At 40.2% G+C, this 20,980-nt stretch overlaps 1 protein-coding gene across 3 annotated transcripts in view; it reads right to left on the bottom strand.

The window, feature by feature from the left end:
- CDK17 (cyclin dependent kinase 17) overlaps nucleotides 1-20,980 on the bottom strand; it is a 239,520-nt gene that overhangs the window by 67,178 nt on the left and 151,362 nt on the right. For all 3 annotated transcript variants that reach the window (XM_077472064.1, XM_077472063.1, XM_077472065.1), the window contains one exon: nucleotides 2,551-2,684. In XM_077472064.1, coding sequence (XP_077328190.1) covers nucleotides 2,551-2,684 — 134 coding nt within the window. The remainder of the gene's footprint in view (nucleotides 1-2,550; nucleotides 2,685-20,980) is intronic.

The following is a 20,980-nucleotide window of genomic DNA, read 5'->3' as shown; positions in this document are numbered from 1 at the left end:
AAAATCAGGTACCCCCCCCCCCCAGAGTGTCAAAAGAAAGAAGAGAAGGGGGGATAAAGCAGATCTTCCTCTTTAGGGTAAAGTTCCGCTTTAAATACACCTATTTCCCTACCTGTAACTAACAGCATATGTAGCCTTGGTGGGCTAAAAACATTACGAGAACTGAGGAAATGCAGGTCTTAGTGAGAGTAACCTTAACATTCCCACATTTGAAACCTCAGCTGTCTTTTTTGATGTGATGCATAAAGCTCTGCACAAAAATACTATTTAACTACCAAAAGTATTCTACTACAGTAAACCTTACATCCAGCCTCAAAATTATAGATTTTTGTTTTAACCATTTAAAGGGTAACTCCACTTTTATGGGGGGAGAAAAAATAGCAAATAAAAAATAAATAAAAGAATATAGCGTATACAATTGCGACACAAGTCATGCTGTAATTGTTATTAAAAATTAACTGCCAACCTGGAGGTGTTCTGTACCCAGAATGTGTACATAACACCCCCCCAGAAACATAATTTCCTGCTTGTGTGATTGGCTCACTGATTTTCCCAGAAGTCTACACCAAGATATAGTCAGATTATTGGAATCCCCCTGTAACGACCTGTTTCGCCAGATGGCGTCTTCAAAAAAATGGTGTGGTGTCGTGGCTACTAAATAAAGAAGCACATAGCTAAAAATGTATTATAAAATATGTATAGAAAAAAAAGGTTCTCAATGCATACACATAAGGTACAACCAAATCTTTAATAACCAACATTATGGATGCATCCCACTATTTGGACAAGAGTTCCAAATGGGGGGATCCACGCTATTCAATACAACACATCATAGTGAGCTATTTTGCAACAAAAAGCTTATTCAAATCGCTTATTCATTTATTTATTGAATAAGCTTTTTGTTGCAAAATAGCTCATTATGATGTGTTTTATTAAATCTTGGGTATCTCTTGTATCCTATACCTTGTGTGATTACACATTCCTCTTTGTGAGGATTGCACTTGTGGGCAGTTTCTTTCCTTGTGATTAGATAGGCATGTAGAGCCATCACATACAGACTCCATACCTTCAGTTTGCTGTTACTTGGCTCCACCTCTTCACAGTACAGACGTAAGAATTGCAGCCTAGGGGAACTCTTGTGCAAATGGGGGAATGTATCAATAAAGTTGGTTATTTAAAGATTTGGTTGTACCTTATGTGCATGCATTGAGAATCTTTTTTGTATACATCTTTTGTAATACATTTTTTTCTACGTGCTTCTTTATTTAGTAGCCACGACACCACAACATTTCCTGAAGAAGCCATCTGGTGAAACATTTCAAAATAAAGGTGTGGAAATAGTAATGTTACATCAACACTCATGTTCCTGAGCTTCGGACATTAATGTCTTGCACACAATGCTTTTATCTCCCCTTTTTTTACTTATGTGTATAAATAAAAATGTATCTTTTATACAATTGCTTGTTCCATGAATATATACAGATTGCACCTATAAAATCCCACATCTCTTACCTTTTCCTATTGTAACCATCTGTACTATGTGATTAGTTGTGGCCAATCACAGCTAATCAAAACAAAAAACAAACCTACTTAAAGCGGAGGTCCACCCTAAAGTGGACCTTCCGCTCATTGGAATCCTCCGGCGCCACAATTGGCACCTTTCAGGGGGGAGGGGGGTGCAGGTACCTGTACAGTACAGGTATCTGCACCCACTTCCGGGATGGCTCTCTGCGGAAAGGGGCGTATATTACGCCCCTTTGCGAAAGTCCCCCGCTGCCTGCTGGGAAACACAAAGATCCCAGAGGCAGCGGGTCCATCCTCATTGCGCAGCGCGACTCGCGCATGCGCAGTAGGGAACCGGGAAATGAAGCCGAAAGGCTCCACTTCCTGATTCCCATACCCAAGATGGCGGCGGCAGCACCCGAGAGACGATCGAGAGATCGGCTTCGGGTGCTGACATCGCGGGCGCGCTGGACAGGTAAGTGTCACTATTTTAAAAGTCAGCAGCTGCAGTATTTGTAGCTGCTGGCTTTAAAAAAAAAAAAAACGCGGACTCCCTCTTTAATGAAATAGTTTCATTTAGTAAAAATGGTTGCTTATACCAAACAATGATAAACAATCATGTGTAAAAAAAACATCCTGATCACTTCCCCAGGGTACAGCGCTGAAAGCTGAAAACTAACCTGGGAAGGAAGGGGGTAAAAGGGCCAGTATTGAAGTGGTTAAAAAGTCAATTTCATGTCAAATGGTGAAAAAAAACAAGGCTGGGTTTAACTAATCATTTTTTTGAGTAGCAGGGTTGCGTCTTTTGCCTACATACTGTATTTTCTAGAAAATGGTGTCCTCCTTTTCTCATCTCAGAAAGTAGCAGTACGAGAATTCATTTTTCCATGAGTATAAAGTTAAAACTTTAATGTCCTTTTTTTTTTTTTTACTATTACAGACACCTCATTAGAATGCTTATCTACAAGTATGTATTCTGCTTAACTGGCATAGAAATATGATAATGCCTTTGATGCGCTTCACAAACAGAGATCATGTTATTAATACCTCCATTGAAATTCTCCGGTGTATCCTATTCCTGAGGCAAACACCTGTTGGTGACTGGACTTCATCAGATGAGGTTCCAGAGGCCTGGTCACTTTCTCCGTCAGATCCCATTTTCAGGTTTTCATGCACAATGTCTAGAAAAGAAAACCACAGGAATTTATGACATGGCCATTACAGGAATCCCCATTACCTAGCAAATAAAGACAAGTTTGCAAATACTTGCTCAGTCAAATCACCAATCTTACTCAAGTTGAGAACAAAATGAAAAAAAATAAAAATAAATGCACTTTACCTATTAAAACAAGGCAAAACACATCATATATTTGTAGATTAAAAAAATTTGATCACAGCATACACTTTAAATTTTATAACATTAGCTTTGTAATACAAAATGCAAGCGTTCTTTGACAATCCAATCTAAGCTTACTTTAAAAATCTCTTTTCATGTTGTGAATTTTGCATGTCCGTTGGCCATCTCTTTACACAACTTCCTGGATTCCCTGCATGCTTTGCAGCTTGTACTCTGCGCTTTTCTAAGGACTACATATCCCATAGTATCTTACTGCCTGCCTGTACCGACTCCACCTCCTGAAACTCCTCCTCTCAGCATCTCCATAGTTAAGGAGGCTCTGTGAATTCTGTGACACAGCAGTATATGACAGAATATAGTGAATGTGTATCACAGAATTCAAGGAAGAAAGTTTATGGACTTAAAAAAAAAATAGCTTAAAATTCATTAAAAAAAAAATTGGAAAAAAAAAATTACTCCCTCGTAATCTGCCTTCTTCAATGCCTGGGCTGGTGACATCACTTCCCCTCGCGCCGCACAGTAATCTGGGACCTGTCAGGTGTCCCAGATGACTGTGCGGCGTATCACAGGGAACAGGGGGGGGGGGGCTTTGCTCCCCAGCATCGCTGGACCCTGGGACAGGTAAGTGTCCGATTATTAAAAGTTAGCAGCTGCAGTATTTGTAGCTGCTGACTTAAATTGTTTTTATTTTTTAGGGGGCACCCCACTTTAAAGACTTCAAAATAATTGAAGCACAATGCTGGATTGAATATATGATTTTACATTAAGACCATAGATAATAGATAGACCATAGATAAGCTTTAGGTAAATCAAAGCCAACTCCAGAAATTATTTGTATTGCACTGGTCCAGCTTGGCACAATGCAAGTACCTTTATGACTAAAGTCTGCACCAAGTGAAATCATTCTCACTATTATTCTATCTACAGCTGTGGTCAGTAAAAAGTGTAAAGTGTCAAAAAATAAAATAAAAAAAAGAATAATTGTGACTGCACCTTTAAAATGTATGCCCCTCATCAATAAAAAAATAAATAATAAATGTGTCTAATGTGTAAAAGATCATAAAAATCAAGATACCATTTCATCAATACCATAAAAAATGAATCCTGTGTACTGAATACAAAATTGCCAATCAGCTTACTCTGATCATTTTTATTCACTACAGAGGATTCATTTTTTTGATGATATTGTTAAAGAAACGCTGACTTTTAAGATCATTGCCAATTAGACACAAAGTAAGTATGCATATCTCAAACACGATGGACTGCTGGGAAACTGAAATACACAGTAGTAGTAGTAGTAGTAGCAGTATCACCACTACTACAGTGATAGCCATGATCTTCTGGGTCCTGCTCAGGTTCTTTGAGCGGCTACTCTTCTGCACACTAACCAAAGGGGGTCACTCGCTTGCCAGTGCTGCCATTTACAGAATGCCTTGTATTTTTTTCAGTGAATACAAGGCATACTCCGACTGGATTAGGTGGAGAGGAGGTGTGAGTGAGGACATGATCCTCACCTAGGCCTATCTAAGAAAGCCTATTGCTCAAAAAAATTAAAGATGTTCTATGAAGTGTTTCTGCCTGGAATGCCACTGTAAGTATTTTTGGGATACAGAAAAGCACAAGGATGTGTACATATGTCTACTATGCAATTGTATACATTTGTAAACTTTGTCCAACCTAACTAAATAAGATAATTTCTGTCTTTACGCCAGAGGACTTCATACTTTCTAAACAAAGGGCCAGTTTATTGTCCTTAATGCTTCGGGGGGATGGTGACAGACTAGGGCCAGTGGGAGTAGAGAATGTCTTGGCGTGCAGTGGGAGTATACAATACCCTACCTTTGGTGTCAGTGGGAGGACAAGTGCCTCATCCTTGATGCCAGTAGAAGTAATGGTGCCCCATCATTGGTGTCAATGGAAAAGAATATGGCCCCATTGTTGGCATCAATGGAAGAAATTGTGCCCCATCATTGGTGCCAATGGAAGGAACTGTGGCCTTTTGATAGTTTCAGTGGGTGGAATAGTGCCCCATTGCTGGTGTCAGTGACAAGAATTATGCCCCATTGTTGGTGTCAGTGGATGAAATGGTGCCTCAAGGGCCAGATAAAGGCAAGCAAAGGGCCACATCTGCCCCCCCCCCCCCCGCTGCTTTATACAAAGGTAAGTATATCATGGCAATCAATCTCCTCTCGTATTTCTCGTGTAACTAAAGCAAAAGTGAAATCAAACGTGTTCTGACACTTTGTAACTGTGATTGCCAATAATAACCTATAAATTAAAATTCACATTATAACAACTTCAAATTTATATTTCATTTTGTAAATCTGCTGTAATCTGGCAAGGTTCCCATGCAAGACTCTTTGGATCCTTATGTAGCCCACTGATACGAGAGGATATTGGGATGATCTGGTTGTGTTCAGCTACATGAGTTTTTGATCCTATGTTTATGGTGGAAAACAGATGCCTGACAGACAACAGCTTTCCAGATGAAGGCATTAACATGCAAGTTTGGATGAGCCAAGCTTGCAAATGTGTAAAGCACTCTTTACATTTTTGGAAGATTTGCTGTCCTGAAGCATAAACATAATTGGACTATAATCTATATGTGAAACGTCTATAATTTATGTGTGTGACTAAGCCCCTCACTTCATTCAGCTACTGGGAGTGAAGAGAGCTAGCTCTACATAAGCTCTAAGGCCGGCCATACGCGGTTCGAAGCTGAACCAGCCAAGATTCGAACCGCTAATGGGCAAGCAGAATGTACCAAGTTGATTGACCAACTTGGGTACAACCAGCCTGTTGGGTTTTAACTGCGAATATATACATCAGCTGCTAGCGATAATTGCTGTCTTCGCCGGGCAGGGACAGCTTCCCCCACAGGGAGAAGACAATTGCTGATTCCCGTCAACACTGTCTGCGGTAGCAGGAAAGAAATTTGCACAGTGTATGGTTTGCCCAAATCATTATTTGAAGGTTACACAGAGATGAGAACTCTATTCACTACCCCATGGAACAGTGCAAAGTGTATGAGCAGTCATTCATCAATGCTTTCATGTGGAAGGAAGGAAATTACAGTCACATGCTGCCAGATACCTAAAAGTAGATATCACTTTGCTATCACTTTTGCAAAACAGAGTGTTTGGGGAGTAAAGAGAAGATGAGGATAAGCCCTGCTGGTGAGTCCACCACAAAAAATTTAGCATTTTGGATTGACCTGTATGAGCAAACCAAAAGGTTCCTTTTAAGCAGTTTCGTTGGCTTTATACAAAGGGGATGGCAGGAAGGCTCTTTCTAACTTTTCCTGGCACTAGGTAATACTTTATCAGAAGCACATAATAGTAACATTTGATATTGCTACATTTACTATTTTTTCTGAGATTACCAATTCATAGCATCCTAACATACCAAGCACTGATTAAAGTGGAACTTTACTCTCCCAATCAACATTGATTATTTGTAATACTCATGCTGCTAGCATTAGTAAATACACAAGAAAGTATATCATAATTACTTGTTTTAAACTTTTTTTTTTACATTTCTTTAGTGACTTCCTGGTTTCTAGACATGAGCAATATGTTTTATTTTGAAATTCGTCCGTTTCGGAACTTTGTCAGTGTGGAAATTGGAAATAACCAACTAATATAACTATTACTAACTATTAAACTACTATTGGAATTCCCTTTCAAATATGGCTGTTCATGAACGTAACAAATACTCATTAATCCGAAGTTACAAATTATCCGAAATAACGAACACCGTAACGAATAAAACTTAAATTAATAATAATAAAAATTTATTATTATTTAATAATAATTAGTTCCGTCCAATTTCTTTAGATGCGGCATTCATTATTTTTGGATAATTCATAACTTTGGATACATTTGTTATGTTCACCAACAGCCAAATTTGAAAGGAAATTGCAATACTTATAACTTAATAATTATTTAGAATTGGCTTTCTTTCGAATTTTCGTCCTAATTTTCAAATTTAGAATTTTCGAATTGCGATAACGAATGAACCGAAAGAAGAAGAAAAAAAAAAACTGAATTTTTTTTTTTTTCGGTGGTGCACAAATCTACTAGTTTCTTGCCTAGGCAAATGACATTATACATTCCAGGAATCTTCAAGAGGGGAGGAGATGAGGGAGGGTTTCCTCAGATAAGCGCACTCTCCTGCAGGCATGCCTGAGCTAGGGGCAGATGGATTCCAGAAAGTAAATGATACATAAATCATGTAGATCAGGGGTGTCCAAACTTTTTTGGACGCGAAGGCCACCAATATTGCCTGACATGCTTTAAACAATAATTTGTCCGAGCACGAATACACTGCCCAACAACAATTCTCTTGCCTTTGTGAAGAGATGAGCTTGGGTGTGTTATTTGGATATACCTTATTTATCGGCTTATAACACGCACCTTCACTTTAAAAAAGGAAGTTTTCAGGAAAAACATCATACATTTTAAATAAAGAACTGTGTAACAAAATAAGGGTTAGTGCCCATCAATGCAGCCTAATCAGTGCCCATCTGCAGCCTCACCAATGCCATGAATGCAGCAAATCCTATTACCATCAGTGCAGCCTGATTCATGCCCATCTGCAGCCTTGGAGGGGGCGGGACGATCGACAGACATACAGGTTAAACTCCTGTTTTTAATGTCTTTGATAGAAAGTCCCGCCTCCTATGATGGAAAGAACAGTGGTCCAATGGCAGTGCAGGAGACGGGACTTCCTTTTACAGGCTGCCATGTAAACAGGAAATTCTCCTGTATGTACGGCCCTTGTCCCGCCCCCTCCAAGGCAGCCAGCATATATTTCTTTTGTGGCCGCCAGCGCTTGGGGATTAGTTGGGGGCCACAAAATATATAGATGTCAAAACTACCGGGTGGGCTGTCCGAAACCAGAAAACGAGCCGCGACTGGCCTGCAGGCCGGCCTTTGGACATGCCTGATGTAGATGGTCACAGCTATAAATGCCAGAGGGGTTGTTTTCAAAGTAATTTCTGAACAAACTATAGCATGGAGACATGGATGGATGGGAAAAGTTTGCTTTGAATATTAAAAATTTATTAAATGGTGTTTTTGGTTTGTAGTACTCAGATGCAGTGAAGACCCACGTTAACATCTAGTCTAGCTCTTAAATGGAACATACAACTTCTGGCTAGACTAGCAGTCGTAGATGTATCATTTCCAGTCTTTACCATATACATTTAGTAAACCTTGAGCAAAATTCAGTGGGTAAATAAACACAATAAGAACCTATAAGCAAGGTCAATTTATTTTGTACAAGTAGCAAAGTGTTATTGCTCATCTTGAACTGTAAATGAATCTTCTGTAAGTGATGGCATTACAATTTTTTTGCAATTACAGCACTGATGCTTCTCATGGAACTGGAATTTTATATAAATGATCGCTGTTGTGTGCCACACAGATTCTGCTTATGTTTGCAAAAGCCTTTTCATAAAGCTGTTAAATTAGTTTAAAGAAAAGAAGAAAAACGCAACACAGAACAAGTGGCTCTTGTTTTATGAGAATAATGAAGTCATGAAATGTCTTGTCTGTGCTGTAAAACAAGCCAATAGTCAAAGAATTCTTAATCACATACAGTATACAGAGGAGCAATCAGCATACAATAAAGCTCCTAAAAGGGGTACTGCACATTACTCCAAAATCTAACTGGTAATGGAGATCAGCTTGGATGCAACATTTGCAGCAAGTATTTGATCAATGTGCTGCCTACAGACCTAGCTGTTATGGAAGAGGGTAGGGGGACCACATACCTCCCCAACTTTCTGAAAAGGGACACCTATTAGCAAAGATATGCAGGCATAGGACATGCCCCCTGCCACACCCCCCAGGAAAATTGTACAAAAATAACGATTGGTTAAAACTACATAGATTTTTTTTACCACTATTTCTTTATATTGGCTTTTGACATTTACAAAATGTAACAATTTAAAAATTGGATGAAAGGTTTAGCACTGGGAAACACTTTTTGAAAGAAAAGTAGTGCATTTTATATACAACTTTATAGATCAGACCAAAATGAGGAACAAGTGAGGAGGAAAGAGGGACAGAGGGACTTTGTTCTAAATGAAATCAGGGACAGTTTGGAGATATGGGACCACGATATCCTCGAGTGATCTTGTCAGAACAATAAAGATGTAAAATGGGAAGAGGAGAGTAAACAGCCCATACATTAGTCCTTTTTTTCACTTAACCAGGGGGTTGAACAAAAAAAATGACTTGATTCCCCCATCCACAAATTTAATGTGGATGGGGGATTGTTCCCCATTGAGGTATTGTATTCTGACAGTGGAGAGACTGCCCTGCTGTCAAAATACGCGGAGCAGCGCTACCAGCTGCAGCACTGATCGAGCAGGAAAATCCAACAGGTTGGTTATATACAAGTTGATCTGTAGATTTACAACTGTACAACCAACTTGCCTATGGATGGATTGAAATTTGTCAGGTCCCTACCGAACCAGCTGAACTATGATCCATGTATGGCCAGCCTAATGCAAACAGAGGCCACCAATGTCACTTAATCTGGGGTTATGTGGGGGGTAGGAGGCATTAAATTTCTAGCTTGCCCAATCTATCTTGGGTTGGGAACTTTTCCTACCAATGACAGACATTTTCTCTGCGAGCATTCCATTATGAATCAATTGAAACCCTAACTGCTTCAACTACATCATTCTGGAGTTAAAATAAATCAGCTATGAGTACATCATTTTACTAAATTGAAAATGTAAAAATATTAGCGGTGCAACATGTTGATTTCGCTTTTTCAAATTAATGAACACATTAAATCTAGACATGTTATGTTAAAATACTTCCTCGTGATTATAGTGTATATGTAAATGAAAAAGAAAAGCACAAATCTGCTTTCAGTTTTTCTATCGACATATATCACATAATTGTGTGAAAACTGCAGGCTGATGAATCATCCACATTATCAGAGCAGGATTTCTTTTACACTTTATCTAGATAAACAAGGAGTCTTAATCGTCTAAGGAAGATATTTCATATGCATGTTGCTTTTCTGCCATTAAATTCAATAACCAGTGGGCTGAATCACCCAAGGGTTTATTAGCTATCTCAGGAGCTTGGCTACAAGATTTCACTGCCGGAATTTCCACCTCTGCTTCTGATGCTACAAATGCTGCGTTCTCTACATTTGCTTGTTGGAAACAAGACTTCCATCCAAGAAAGTCTTGACAAGACTGAAGACCGTATAAGGATGAGCCAGAAGATGATTTATGTTGCCAGTATGTAACATATGTAACATAGGTCAGGTCTGATTCTGGAGGTGAGCGGGTTTTCACCTATAGGTGGAGGTTCACAGGACACATTAAGAAGATATGTAAATTGTCACTTATTTATTACTTTATGAGACTTTTGTTCTGAGATACGAGTTGGATATTTAAAATTACACAAACTCATATCATTTATTTTTGTCACCATTTATGTAGAGTTATTAGCACTTGATGAGTATATTTTAATTTTTTAGGCACTTATTTTATCAAATAAAATTTTTATTATTAACTTAATAGGTACGAAACGTTTTCACTGTGGAAACTGCCAATTTAGAATGGTCATGGCATCCATTTACACTACAAGCTATGTTCTGTTTAAAGCTGGTCATATACTGTTATCCAGTTCCTGGTGAACTGCCCAAAATTCACTAACTGGGGTGGCCAGTTGGCGAAGGAGCCAGGTGGAAGGTTTTTGACTGGTCGGGCAGTTGTCAAAATACAACAGTTTTTAGTGGGAAATGGTGAGAAATTCATCCATCCATTCTTCATAATGTGCATAGAGGATTTTTTTTCTCTCTCTTTAATTCAGCCTATAAAATCTAAGTTTGTACAGCTAGCCTAAAATTGTCTAAACAGTAGTAGATTTTCAAATGAAGGTTTATATGAAAATTCTTTGTACAATCAAAAACATGACAAATGTATTTTGAAAGTACTAAAGTACAAAATTTAATTTCACTTGATTCACTTTGATTTTGAAATGAATTGATCTTATTGAAAGAAAACTACATACACTGCTAGAAGTTTATTAAAAAAAAAAAAATTTGACCCTGTTCCATCGAATTTTCTGGTCACTTCAGCTGAAAACGAATGTCCATTTAACCCCACTAATGAGTACAGTGTAAACATAAATGTTTTTATGTGTATGGCCAGCTTAAGCTGTCTTGTCAAGAAACAATCAGTAGACGCTTTAAGTACAACAATGTCGAGGGGATCAGCAGCAGTTCCTTCAACAAGAAAAGTTGGAAAAGTTTGATAACTGTGCATTGTGCTTCTACTCTGTCTTTTCTAGTGGAATTCCCCTAGCAAAATTATTTTTTTAACCCTGTTAAAAAAAAAAAAAAAAAAAAAAAAATCTGCTTGTAAAATGAATACACTTTTGTTGTTAATTGTATCTTGCAGCTGTATGACTAATAACACAATTTAAACCATAAATCTGACAGAATTAATTTAACATCAAACCAGCAGAAACACTCCTGACATTCAAGTGCCCTCGGTTATGTGCCAACTTCACTAATATTTAATTTCTGATGTCAGGTTTAATAATGGAGTTTTGAGAGGTCATCATTTTCAGTTCCGTAATGTAAAAAACAGCTTAGATGTGCGGTGCAGGTAAACTCCACACTATGCAATCAAGATCTCAAAACAGTGTAGCTTTCATGAGCTTACAAAGATACTGGTGTGTATCAGATGATGCCAACCAGCTTTGCGTCAGCCACCTTTGAAATAAACAATGTTAGGTCACGGGATGCCATTTCTACAGTACAAATCTGGTAAATGTCAAAAGACTGGAAACATCTGAAGCTGATGTGGAGATGGCACTGTTCAGAAAAACATAGGAATGTGGACAATAAGATGTTCAATTTATTCTATCGGATATCAAAGCATCTTAGCAAAAAGCCTGGATTTTATAGAAGGTGATTCTAACCAGGCTAAGACCCCATACACACTATCAGAATTTCTGCAGATTTTTGTCTTCAGATTTACCAAAACCATATAATATGGAGGTCAAACTTTAAGATTCTATTTGTATGCAATCAGGCAGGACCTCACACTGCATGGCTTCAGTAAATCTGAAGACAAAAATCTGCAGAAAATCTAATGGTGTGTATGGGGTCTAGATTCACACCTATGCATTTTTAGTGCTTTTTTCATTTTGCACTACAGAACATGTTCCATAGGAAACCACTCGGATGTCACGCCGCGATCCGCGGAGCACTCCACGGCCTCAGCCTTAGGTAAGGCCGCGGCTTCGGCCTAGTTCTGGAGCGGCGGCCATCTTGGTGCACCTGTCGGCGTTTACAATGTGATCGCTCCGTCAAATGACAGAGAGATAACCTGTAAACAAACCGGCGCCATGACTACGCCGGTTCCTCTCTCCCCTCTCTATACAGATCTGTACAGTGGAGGGGAGAGATCGGATGGCAGAAGCGCTGTGGGCTGCATCTGTAGTGCCCACAGCGCTGCTCGGTGACAATTGCAGCCATCCCTCCATACCCAGCCAATACCCTGCCATTACCCTGCCAATGCCCTGCCAGTACCGTGCCAATGCCCTGCCAGTACCGTGCCAATGCCCTGCCAGTACCGTGCCAATGCCCTGCCAGTACCGTGCCAATACCCTGCCAGTACCGTGCCAATACCCTGCAATACTCAGCCATGCTCAGCCAATATTACATTGGGGGAGATGAGGTGGATATTACAGTGGGGGAGATGTACATTACAGTGGGGAGATTGCGGATATTACAGTGGGGACTATATGGTGGTGCAATTTTCGCAGGTTTTTGCAAATTCAATTATTTGCTGATCCGAAAAATGATCCGATCCGTGATTCTGATCTGAGGAACGATCCGATCCGTGAGTTTTTTGATCTGTTGCACCCCTAAAGACCAGTGAATAACTGGCTTGGGTGAGGACAGCTCTGGATCCCTGGACAGGCAATTGTCCTCTTAAAATCCAGAAGCTACAGTATTTGTGAATGAGGACCAGTGCACAGGGTCTATACCTGCTGGAGAACACTCAGATGTAAGGTCCTTATCGAGAAAAGTAGCAGTAGGCACATATCGCTGTGGACCTTGCAGGTCAATAGTGCCCTTAGTAGAAGGATATGGCTGAAGAGTACCAAACACCACAAGGGGTGCAACTACCTAATTGGACTTATGAAAATGTACAATACAGATCTAAAGCATGGCATAAATTGTCAGAGCTATATGAATACCTGAAATAAATAAAAGAGGTTGAACAATGTGAATTTTTAATCATGTCAGCATGACATCAGCCACCACAAGTATTTTGTAGGCGACCAACAGTAATCAGAAAGGTGCTGGCAGCAGCAACCAGAAGTTTCAAGATCACACATTACAGACTTTACAGGCTGGTAGCACGTTAATTATGAAAGAAGTAGCGCTTTATATTACATCACGTGTTTTTAAAAAAAAATTTTTTATTAGAACTGCTGGGAGGATTTTTTCCCATATTTTATTGAAAAGTTGGTATCCGATTGATCCTGCCTGGTGCTGACCACGTTCATCACAGCTGCTGAGCCCCGATACCGTGGTCAGTTTAAGTGCCTCCGTTATTAGCTCGCTCTCCTCTGTCAACTTGGGTCAGTGCCCATTCCTCTCCTTCCCTCCTGCTACAAAAATAACTTTGTAATTTTCAGCCAATTTCCAGAGTTCAGCAATGCTATGTGCCCCGGTGTTTGCTTTATTTTAAAAAAATGCCGTGCTATACCTTATTTCAGAGCGCTGCTGGGCGCTCACGCGCTTGCCTGCCATTCTCCTCTTTCCACATCAGTGGAGGCTTCTAAAGCCCCTCCCGCTGTAGCCATCAGATTGGAAGAGGGAATGACAGGCGGTCACGTGAGCGCCGAAATAAGGAATAAAACATTTTTATAATAAAGCACACACACTGTGCACATAGCATTATGGAACACTGGGGAATGTGTGAACATTACAAAGTGGGTTTACAACTACTTTAATGCAAGGAATGCATTAAGGTAAAAAAAAAAAAAAAAAAATGTTTAGGCTTTACAACCACTTTAAGCCTTCGTTCCGATGCAAATAAAAAGGGGATTAGATCCGATAGGCATAGATTAACAGCAGATTCGTCATCTGAAAAAGCATTGTTTGCGATAAAAGCTGTTCACATCTGTGTGGTGCAATTTTGATCCAATTAAAAAGGGGTCCTGTGCAAGTTTAGGGCGACCTAATCTCCAGCTATGCCAAATCCACTCAGACATCACATTAATTTGCATTAGAATCGCACTTGTGGCAACAAAAAAAAAAAAAAATTGCACTGTGAAATCACATCAGTGAGAAAATAGTCTAAAGCCGAGCTCCAATAAAAAATAACTAAAAAAGGTTTACTTTAGACTGGTCCATCTCAGTCATCTCTAAAGTTGTATATACTGCATGCAGAGGGCTGCTGGGGATGCTGAAAATCTTAAGCTGACCATATACATTTTTTTTTTTTGAACAGATCCTTCCACCCACGATACACAGTGTGGAGGAATGGATTGCCCACTGTAGCTATTGTATAGTGAGCCACTCTAGCTGTCAAAAATACCCAAAACGCTGCTTGGCCGACAAGTTTCAGTCCACTCCCTAATATTTTTTAATCAACGTGGTCAGGTGGAAGGTATCCCACAGGGCCACCCACTGAGAGAATTTCATCTGGTGCGTCAGAAACTGGGTGAAATTCACTACATGTATGGCCAGCTTTAGTTGGCTTCATGATTGATGGTCTTCACCAAATTTATAATTAAAAAAGAGTCCTGCGCAAATAATACCACAAAAATTGAATAATGTATAAAAATGTGAAAAAAACAAGAGTCAATGTAAATATTTCAAAATAAACACACCAATAGTGTAAGGTGTAGTGAAAAAGCACTGGAGAAAGAACAGGACCAAGTGTTCCAAAAGATCAGGCTCCCAGAACTCTCACCTCAGAGATGGAATAATAAGGCAAAAGAAAGTAATTCCAATGGACTTCTCCTTCACTTCTCTGTGCACAATCATCAAATGGTATAAACTTCTACCACTAGAGGGCCGATTCAATCTCTTATGAGTAATGCTGCAGCATATGTGTCCTCGTGGTATGAAACTTAAAGAAAACACAGAGGGGAAGGGGAAGGGAGAGAGAAAGGGGACTCCAATAGTGTAGTGGTTTCCAAAACTGAATAAATTTATTTAAGAGAAAGCAAATGGAGACGTAACGCGTAGGGAGTGGCCCGTAGGAATACCGGAACAAGCGTAAGACTGGCTGTACACGCCAGATCTCTTTCTGTTTGATATTTTCTTTTTAAATGTGAGAGTCCATTTGCTTTCTCTTAAATAAATTTATTCAGTTTTGGAAACCACTACACTATTGGAGTCCCCTTTCTCTCTCCCTTCCCCCTTCCCCTCTGTGTTTTCTTTAAGTTTCATACCACGAGGACACATATGCTGCAGCATTACTCATAAGAGATTGAATCGGCCCTCTAGTGGTAGAAGTTTATACCATTTGATGATTGTGCACAGAGAAGTGAAGGAGAAGTCCATTGGAATTACTTTCTTTTGCCTTATTATTCCATCTCTGAGGTGAGAGTTCTGGGAGCCTGATCTTTTGGAACACTTGGTCCTGTTCTTTCTCCAGTGCTTTTTCACTACACACTTACACTATTGGTGTGTTTATTTTGAAATATTTACATTGACTCTTGTTTTTTTCACATTTTTATACATTATTCAATTTTTGTGGTATTATTTGCGCAGGACTCTTTTTTAATTATTTAAGTGATAGTTTGTGTTTACTATTTTGTCCCGCTGCATTTTTTGTTTCATTTAGTAGCACTTGCACTTTTGTTATTCCACAGATTGTTACATTATACTTTGTTTTGCACGTAGATTTATTTCACGTCTAGCACATAGTGGCGCGAGGGTCCATTTTACACACTTCACCAATTTATGGTCAGCTTTGATCTTCTGGGCTCTGCTTCTGTGATTTGCCATTAACAGTACAGGAGTAGCAGTTGCATACACTTCCCCTTCCTGCCCCCTTACTCATTGATAAAACAGCTTTTATTCTAGTCACAAAATATAAAAAGTCAGCCATAGACAGATCTAAATTGTCAGGTTCAGCAGGAACCAGATGAATTTCGACCCATCTACTGTATGGGCAAGCTGGATGTACAGAAGTCAATCAGTCAACTTCAGAACAACAAAAGTGTCTGTTCTTGTTGTACGATCACTGTCGCTGGCTATAGCAGGCAGCAATGATCAACGTACTCTGATGTCAGGGCAACATCCCGGTGTCAGAATACAATAGCGCACTGGGAGGGATTTGCGCAATTTTTACAGGTTGAGGTAAAGAAAAATCACAGAATGTACATTGTTTTAATAAATCAATCAAATCAATTAACAGTGCTCATGCTCCTTAAGCAGCACTCTTAACTGTAACACGGGGGGTAGGGGGGTGTTGGACCCCTAGAGACCTGAACTGCTGTACTGTATTGTGAGCAGTGGTCCGACTTTCCAGCATGCAGCCATCACAGGGTACAGTAGCTAAAACATTTTTATTGTAATTTAAATCAACTTAATACATTTCAGGTGCATCAAAACAAAAGGCTTATAAAATATTTAATACTGTGCTGATATGATTTAAACTCTGGATAAACTTAAAAAAAGATACCTAAATGATGACAGCTACAACCAATATACAAACAAAACTCATTGCACAACACTGTATAAAAAAAAACAAAAAAAAAAAAAAAACTGTATTGTGCAAGCTCAACAGATCCACTCAGCTTCAACTAAGCGTGCATTAACAGTAAGGCTCGTAGGCCTTCTCCACCTCACTTCACCTCCGTGCCGTTCTGAACACTAGGGTGATGTCACTGGCTCCTCCTCCCGATGCATTGTGTCACAGGTCATTGCTTTATTGTATTTGACACTTTGCAGCGGACACAGTTGATTTGTTGCCATTTATTTAGATTTTTTTTTTTTGCATTAAGAGTTAATTTATTTACACGTTGCACTCATATTTATTCATTTATATAAATAGCACTTTGCATTTAATTAAGGTTGATAGTAGCGCACCAATTGTTCAAATTTTTTTATTCAAAGACTTGGGGTTAGTTTTGTTTAGCTGTCCCCTTCCAGCATGTTGCAGTGAATGCCGCACCTAAAATGTATTTAACCAATTTAAACTGAACTTTAAATTGGGCTTTAATGCGAGACACACAAAGCAATCTCATATGTACATATACTTTCATAACAAAGGTCTGGCTTATATCTCATTGTAACTCCTTATTTTACACCAAGACCGTCGATCAAGCTTAAACATGTACAATGTCATGGGAGGGGGCAGATCAGACCACGAGTTCAGATGTGCATTTAATGGCGCCCTGAATTTTGTGTATACCTTTGCAGTTATAAAAATAAAGTGGTTGTAAACCGTTACATATGCCCAGAGAACTGACTGGCCACAGGTAATACATGGAGATATAAGAAATCTCCCCACATCAATTGTACCAGTTTATCTGCAGACGTCTTTTCCCATTCATTCCAAGTGCGGAATTTACACTGGATCTCTGAAAAGCATGGGGTGGAGAGCTGAACCCAATGCAGAGTTCCAGCCGTTTCACTCACCTGTCCCCCGGTCCAGCAACACGGCCGCCTGAAGCCTCACTTCTCTCCCTCTCCTCTTCCTGGCATCACTGGTGTAGATACCGGGCTGTGACAGCTTGCGGCTTCACAAGTACGAGTCACGCTGGCCAGGCAATCTTCTGGGACCTGTGATGTGTCCCAGATTGCAGGGAGGGGGGGAAGAAGAATTTCAGCTTGAGTCGCCTAGGCAGCCTGAGCGGAAGTAGGAGCTGGGTACCTGTCAAAACTAGGTACCCACTCCATCCCCTAAAAAATTACATGCCAAATGTGGCCTTTCAGGGAGTCAGGAGTCCTTAAAGCAAAACTTCCACTTTTGCGTGGAACTCTGCTTTAAGTCGGTGGAGAGCTCTGAGAGCTGATTGGAGGGAAGGGACACACCCCCTTCACACAGCAAACAGGAGAGTGCTCACACAGGAGTTGAGGCTGTCAATCAGCTGGAACTCCCTCCTCTGTCACGGTTTCTTGGTGTCAGGAAAACATGTCAGACGTGACTCATGCTGATAGCAGAGGAATGAGGCAGCGGACAGATATGACACTTAGTGCTCTGGATTGAGACAAGTACACACTATATGCTTTGTTCATATTTCATGTCTGAGGTTTACAACCATTTTAATGTAAGATGTGGTGCATGCACTTTAATCAAAATGGCAAAAATCTAGGCTGACTGTAAATATTTTACAGTTGTCTGTACTGCTGCTGGGGACATTTCTTCTCACTTTCTGTCCTAGAGATAGAGGTCACCAGGAAAGGAAGTGAGGGGACATTTCTCCAACAGGGACGCATTCAACAATAAAAACCCAACACTTTCAACTGTCCACGCTAAATGCAAAAAATAAAATAAAAAATGCTTTGGGCCGAATTGAGAGCCGCTGATCAGTTCTTGTGATACCTCTAGAAAGTTGCTGAAGAACTCTGCTGTCCAGTGTTTTCATAAAACAATGTAACTCCTACATCAAAGGCCCGCAAATTCCGGAGACACAGATTTATCTTGGTTATGTAATGCAGTCCTCAATGCTTGGATATGACAGAATTCTGCAATGCAAGCACTGCACAAGTAACTTTCTATGCAGCTTGGATTCATTCAGAAACAATTAACAAAAGGGATGAGGTTATGTCCACTCTGTATTTCATATTTAACATAAAGACGGCCATCTACTAATCTTAATTGTTATTATATCGGCACTTTCTTCTGTTTTTAACTAATTGCAAGCATTGATTCGTTTGTATGCATTTGTTTAGCTCAGGGCTCGACAGATCCCAGACACTAAATCGACATGGCGACTAGAAATTGCATCCCGGCGCCTGGGCTGTTTGCTAGCCAAGCTGGCCTGGGTATGGGAGGATGCATTGGGCTGGACTGATTCTTTTACAGAGTGACCCGAGCTGAGCTGGCAGCTGCATTTACAGAGACCTGCCAAACTCATACACCACCGGCTGCTTGGTGTGACAGTGTGCCTGCCTTGCTGCTCATCACAGAAGAGAACTTTGATCTGGACCCCGGCCAAGGATTCTGCTCAGCCTACCTGCTCGGTACGAGCCCTCACTGTTGTGCCACTGATCGCAGGGGAGTGGGGATCTGCATCCGGCTGGACATTCAGCCTTCTTACTGCCTTACTCAAGAAGAAATCCAGTCAGGACCCCTAGGAGAGCCACCTCATCAGTGCAGCCTATCTGTGCTTGTCAGTGCCCACCAGTGCAACCTTATCCGTGCCGCCCATCTGTGCTCATCAGTGCCCACCAGTGCAACCTCATCAGTGTCTCAGAAAATTGATAAAAATCTCTTACAGTGTTGCATGACTGTGCAATTGTCATTCAAAGTGTGTCAGTGCTGAAACTTGCAACATCAGTTCTGGTTGGAGTGTTCTGGCGGGTGTGGGTTTCGCTAATACAGCAGGCTGACAGTTTTCTTTTTTTGTTCACCCATGAAAAAACGAACAGTGTGTAGCAGGTATTTGATGTGAGAGCCTAGTACTGGTAGTTTCCTTACACCCAAAACTCCTGATTAATGGGCTGACCTGAACACTTGGCTCTCACTGTATTCCACTTTTGCAGCCACATTGGGATAACACCTACTTTATATTTGTTACTTGTTCCCATGAACAAAGCATAACTTTATTTCCTTGGTGAAAAATACTAGCTAGATTTCTATATAATGGGGCTGGGAGTTCCTTTTCTTACCATACTAAGCCCTGTCTGTACTGTGCTGGCAGTTGTTCATCATCAGTTGTAAACTAAACATGCACACAGTCTGTTCTAACAAAAGCTTAAGGATCTCAAAGTTTGGGTATTACCTTGTATCTTAATGTACTTTTAAACAAACCTGTTCCTGTGTACCTTAATTGCACATTGCAAGCTATTATGAAAAATACAAGCTGCCTATAGAGTCCAATGTATAAACCTGCTCAAGAAGACAAATGGAAAGAGAAGAAAGTTTTGATTTAACTATTTTTAGGCGCACTGTGTGAAAACACAAAGCGGGGGATGCTCAAATCTACTGCAAAGGTGTTATCACACAAACATTAACCTTCATGGTACATTAACACAACTCTGCACATTTCAATGTATGTAAACTGTAACTGAAAGACGTGTTTCTTTAATAAAGTCCTATTTGCCCCTTTTTGTCATCTTTTGTTTCATCTCAGCCACTGCTGATCTCCTGCAGACTCTTTACTGTCACTTCCTGACTACAGGCAACACAAGCAACTGCTGTATGCGATTTATCATAGCAGGTTTCCAAATTATAACAGTGGAACAAGACTTTTCAACGTGTGTCAGCATGATAGTCCGTAGTCTCCATTTGGAGAATGTATGACAAGGTGCCAATTCACAAGAGCAATTGGTAGACAGAGACAGTGTTGTCACCATATAAGTATCGAAAACTTCAGAGCATGTATTATTTTAATAAAGGCAGCAGATATCAAACTATTGAACAAAATTACATTAACAAGTTATGGTCAACATGAATTTTTGAAGATTGGTTACTTATACTTTTAGGGCCGGTTCACACTGCAGGCGCGGCGAGGCGTCTCCGACTTGCCTCGCCGCGACCTGCGGCGACCTCAGCGGCGACTTGCAGATGACTTCTGTATAGAAGTCAATGCAAGTCGCCCCCGAAGTCACACAGAAGTAGTACAGGAACCTTTTTTCTGAGTCGGAGCGACTCGAGTCGCTCCTCTCAGAACGGTTCCATTGTACAGAATGGGGGCGACTTGCGGGAGCGAGGCGAGTCGTGTCGCCTCGCATCGCCCGCTGTGTGAACCGGCCCTTACAGAAAACTTAAACAGAAAGTAAACTCTCTCACTCTGATAGTTTGATAATTACTTATTATAATGGACTAAATCTCCCACTCTGATTTAGTCCATTATAATAAGTAATTATCAAACTATAGCTACTGTAATCCTGCCCAAATTGCAAATTACTTACGGTTTAAAAAAAACTTGTTTCCAG

The sequence above is a fragment of the Lithobates pipiens genome, unplaced genomic scaffold, assembly GCF_037356315.1.
Source record: "Lithobates pipiens isolate NorthernLeopardFrog02 unplaced genomic scaffold, aLitPip1_a1.2 Scaffold_8, whole genome shotgun sequence".
Lineage (NCBI taxonomy): Eukaryota > Metazoa > Chordata > Amphibia > Anura > Ranidae > Lithobates > Lithobates pipiens.
The sequence above is the reverse complement of the archived record's forward strand: the minus strand, read 5'-3'. Positions and strand labels throughout refer to the sequence as shown.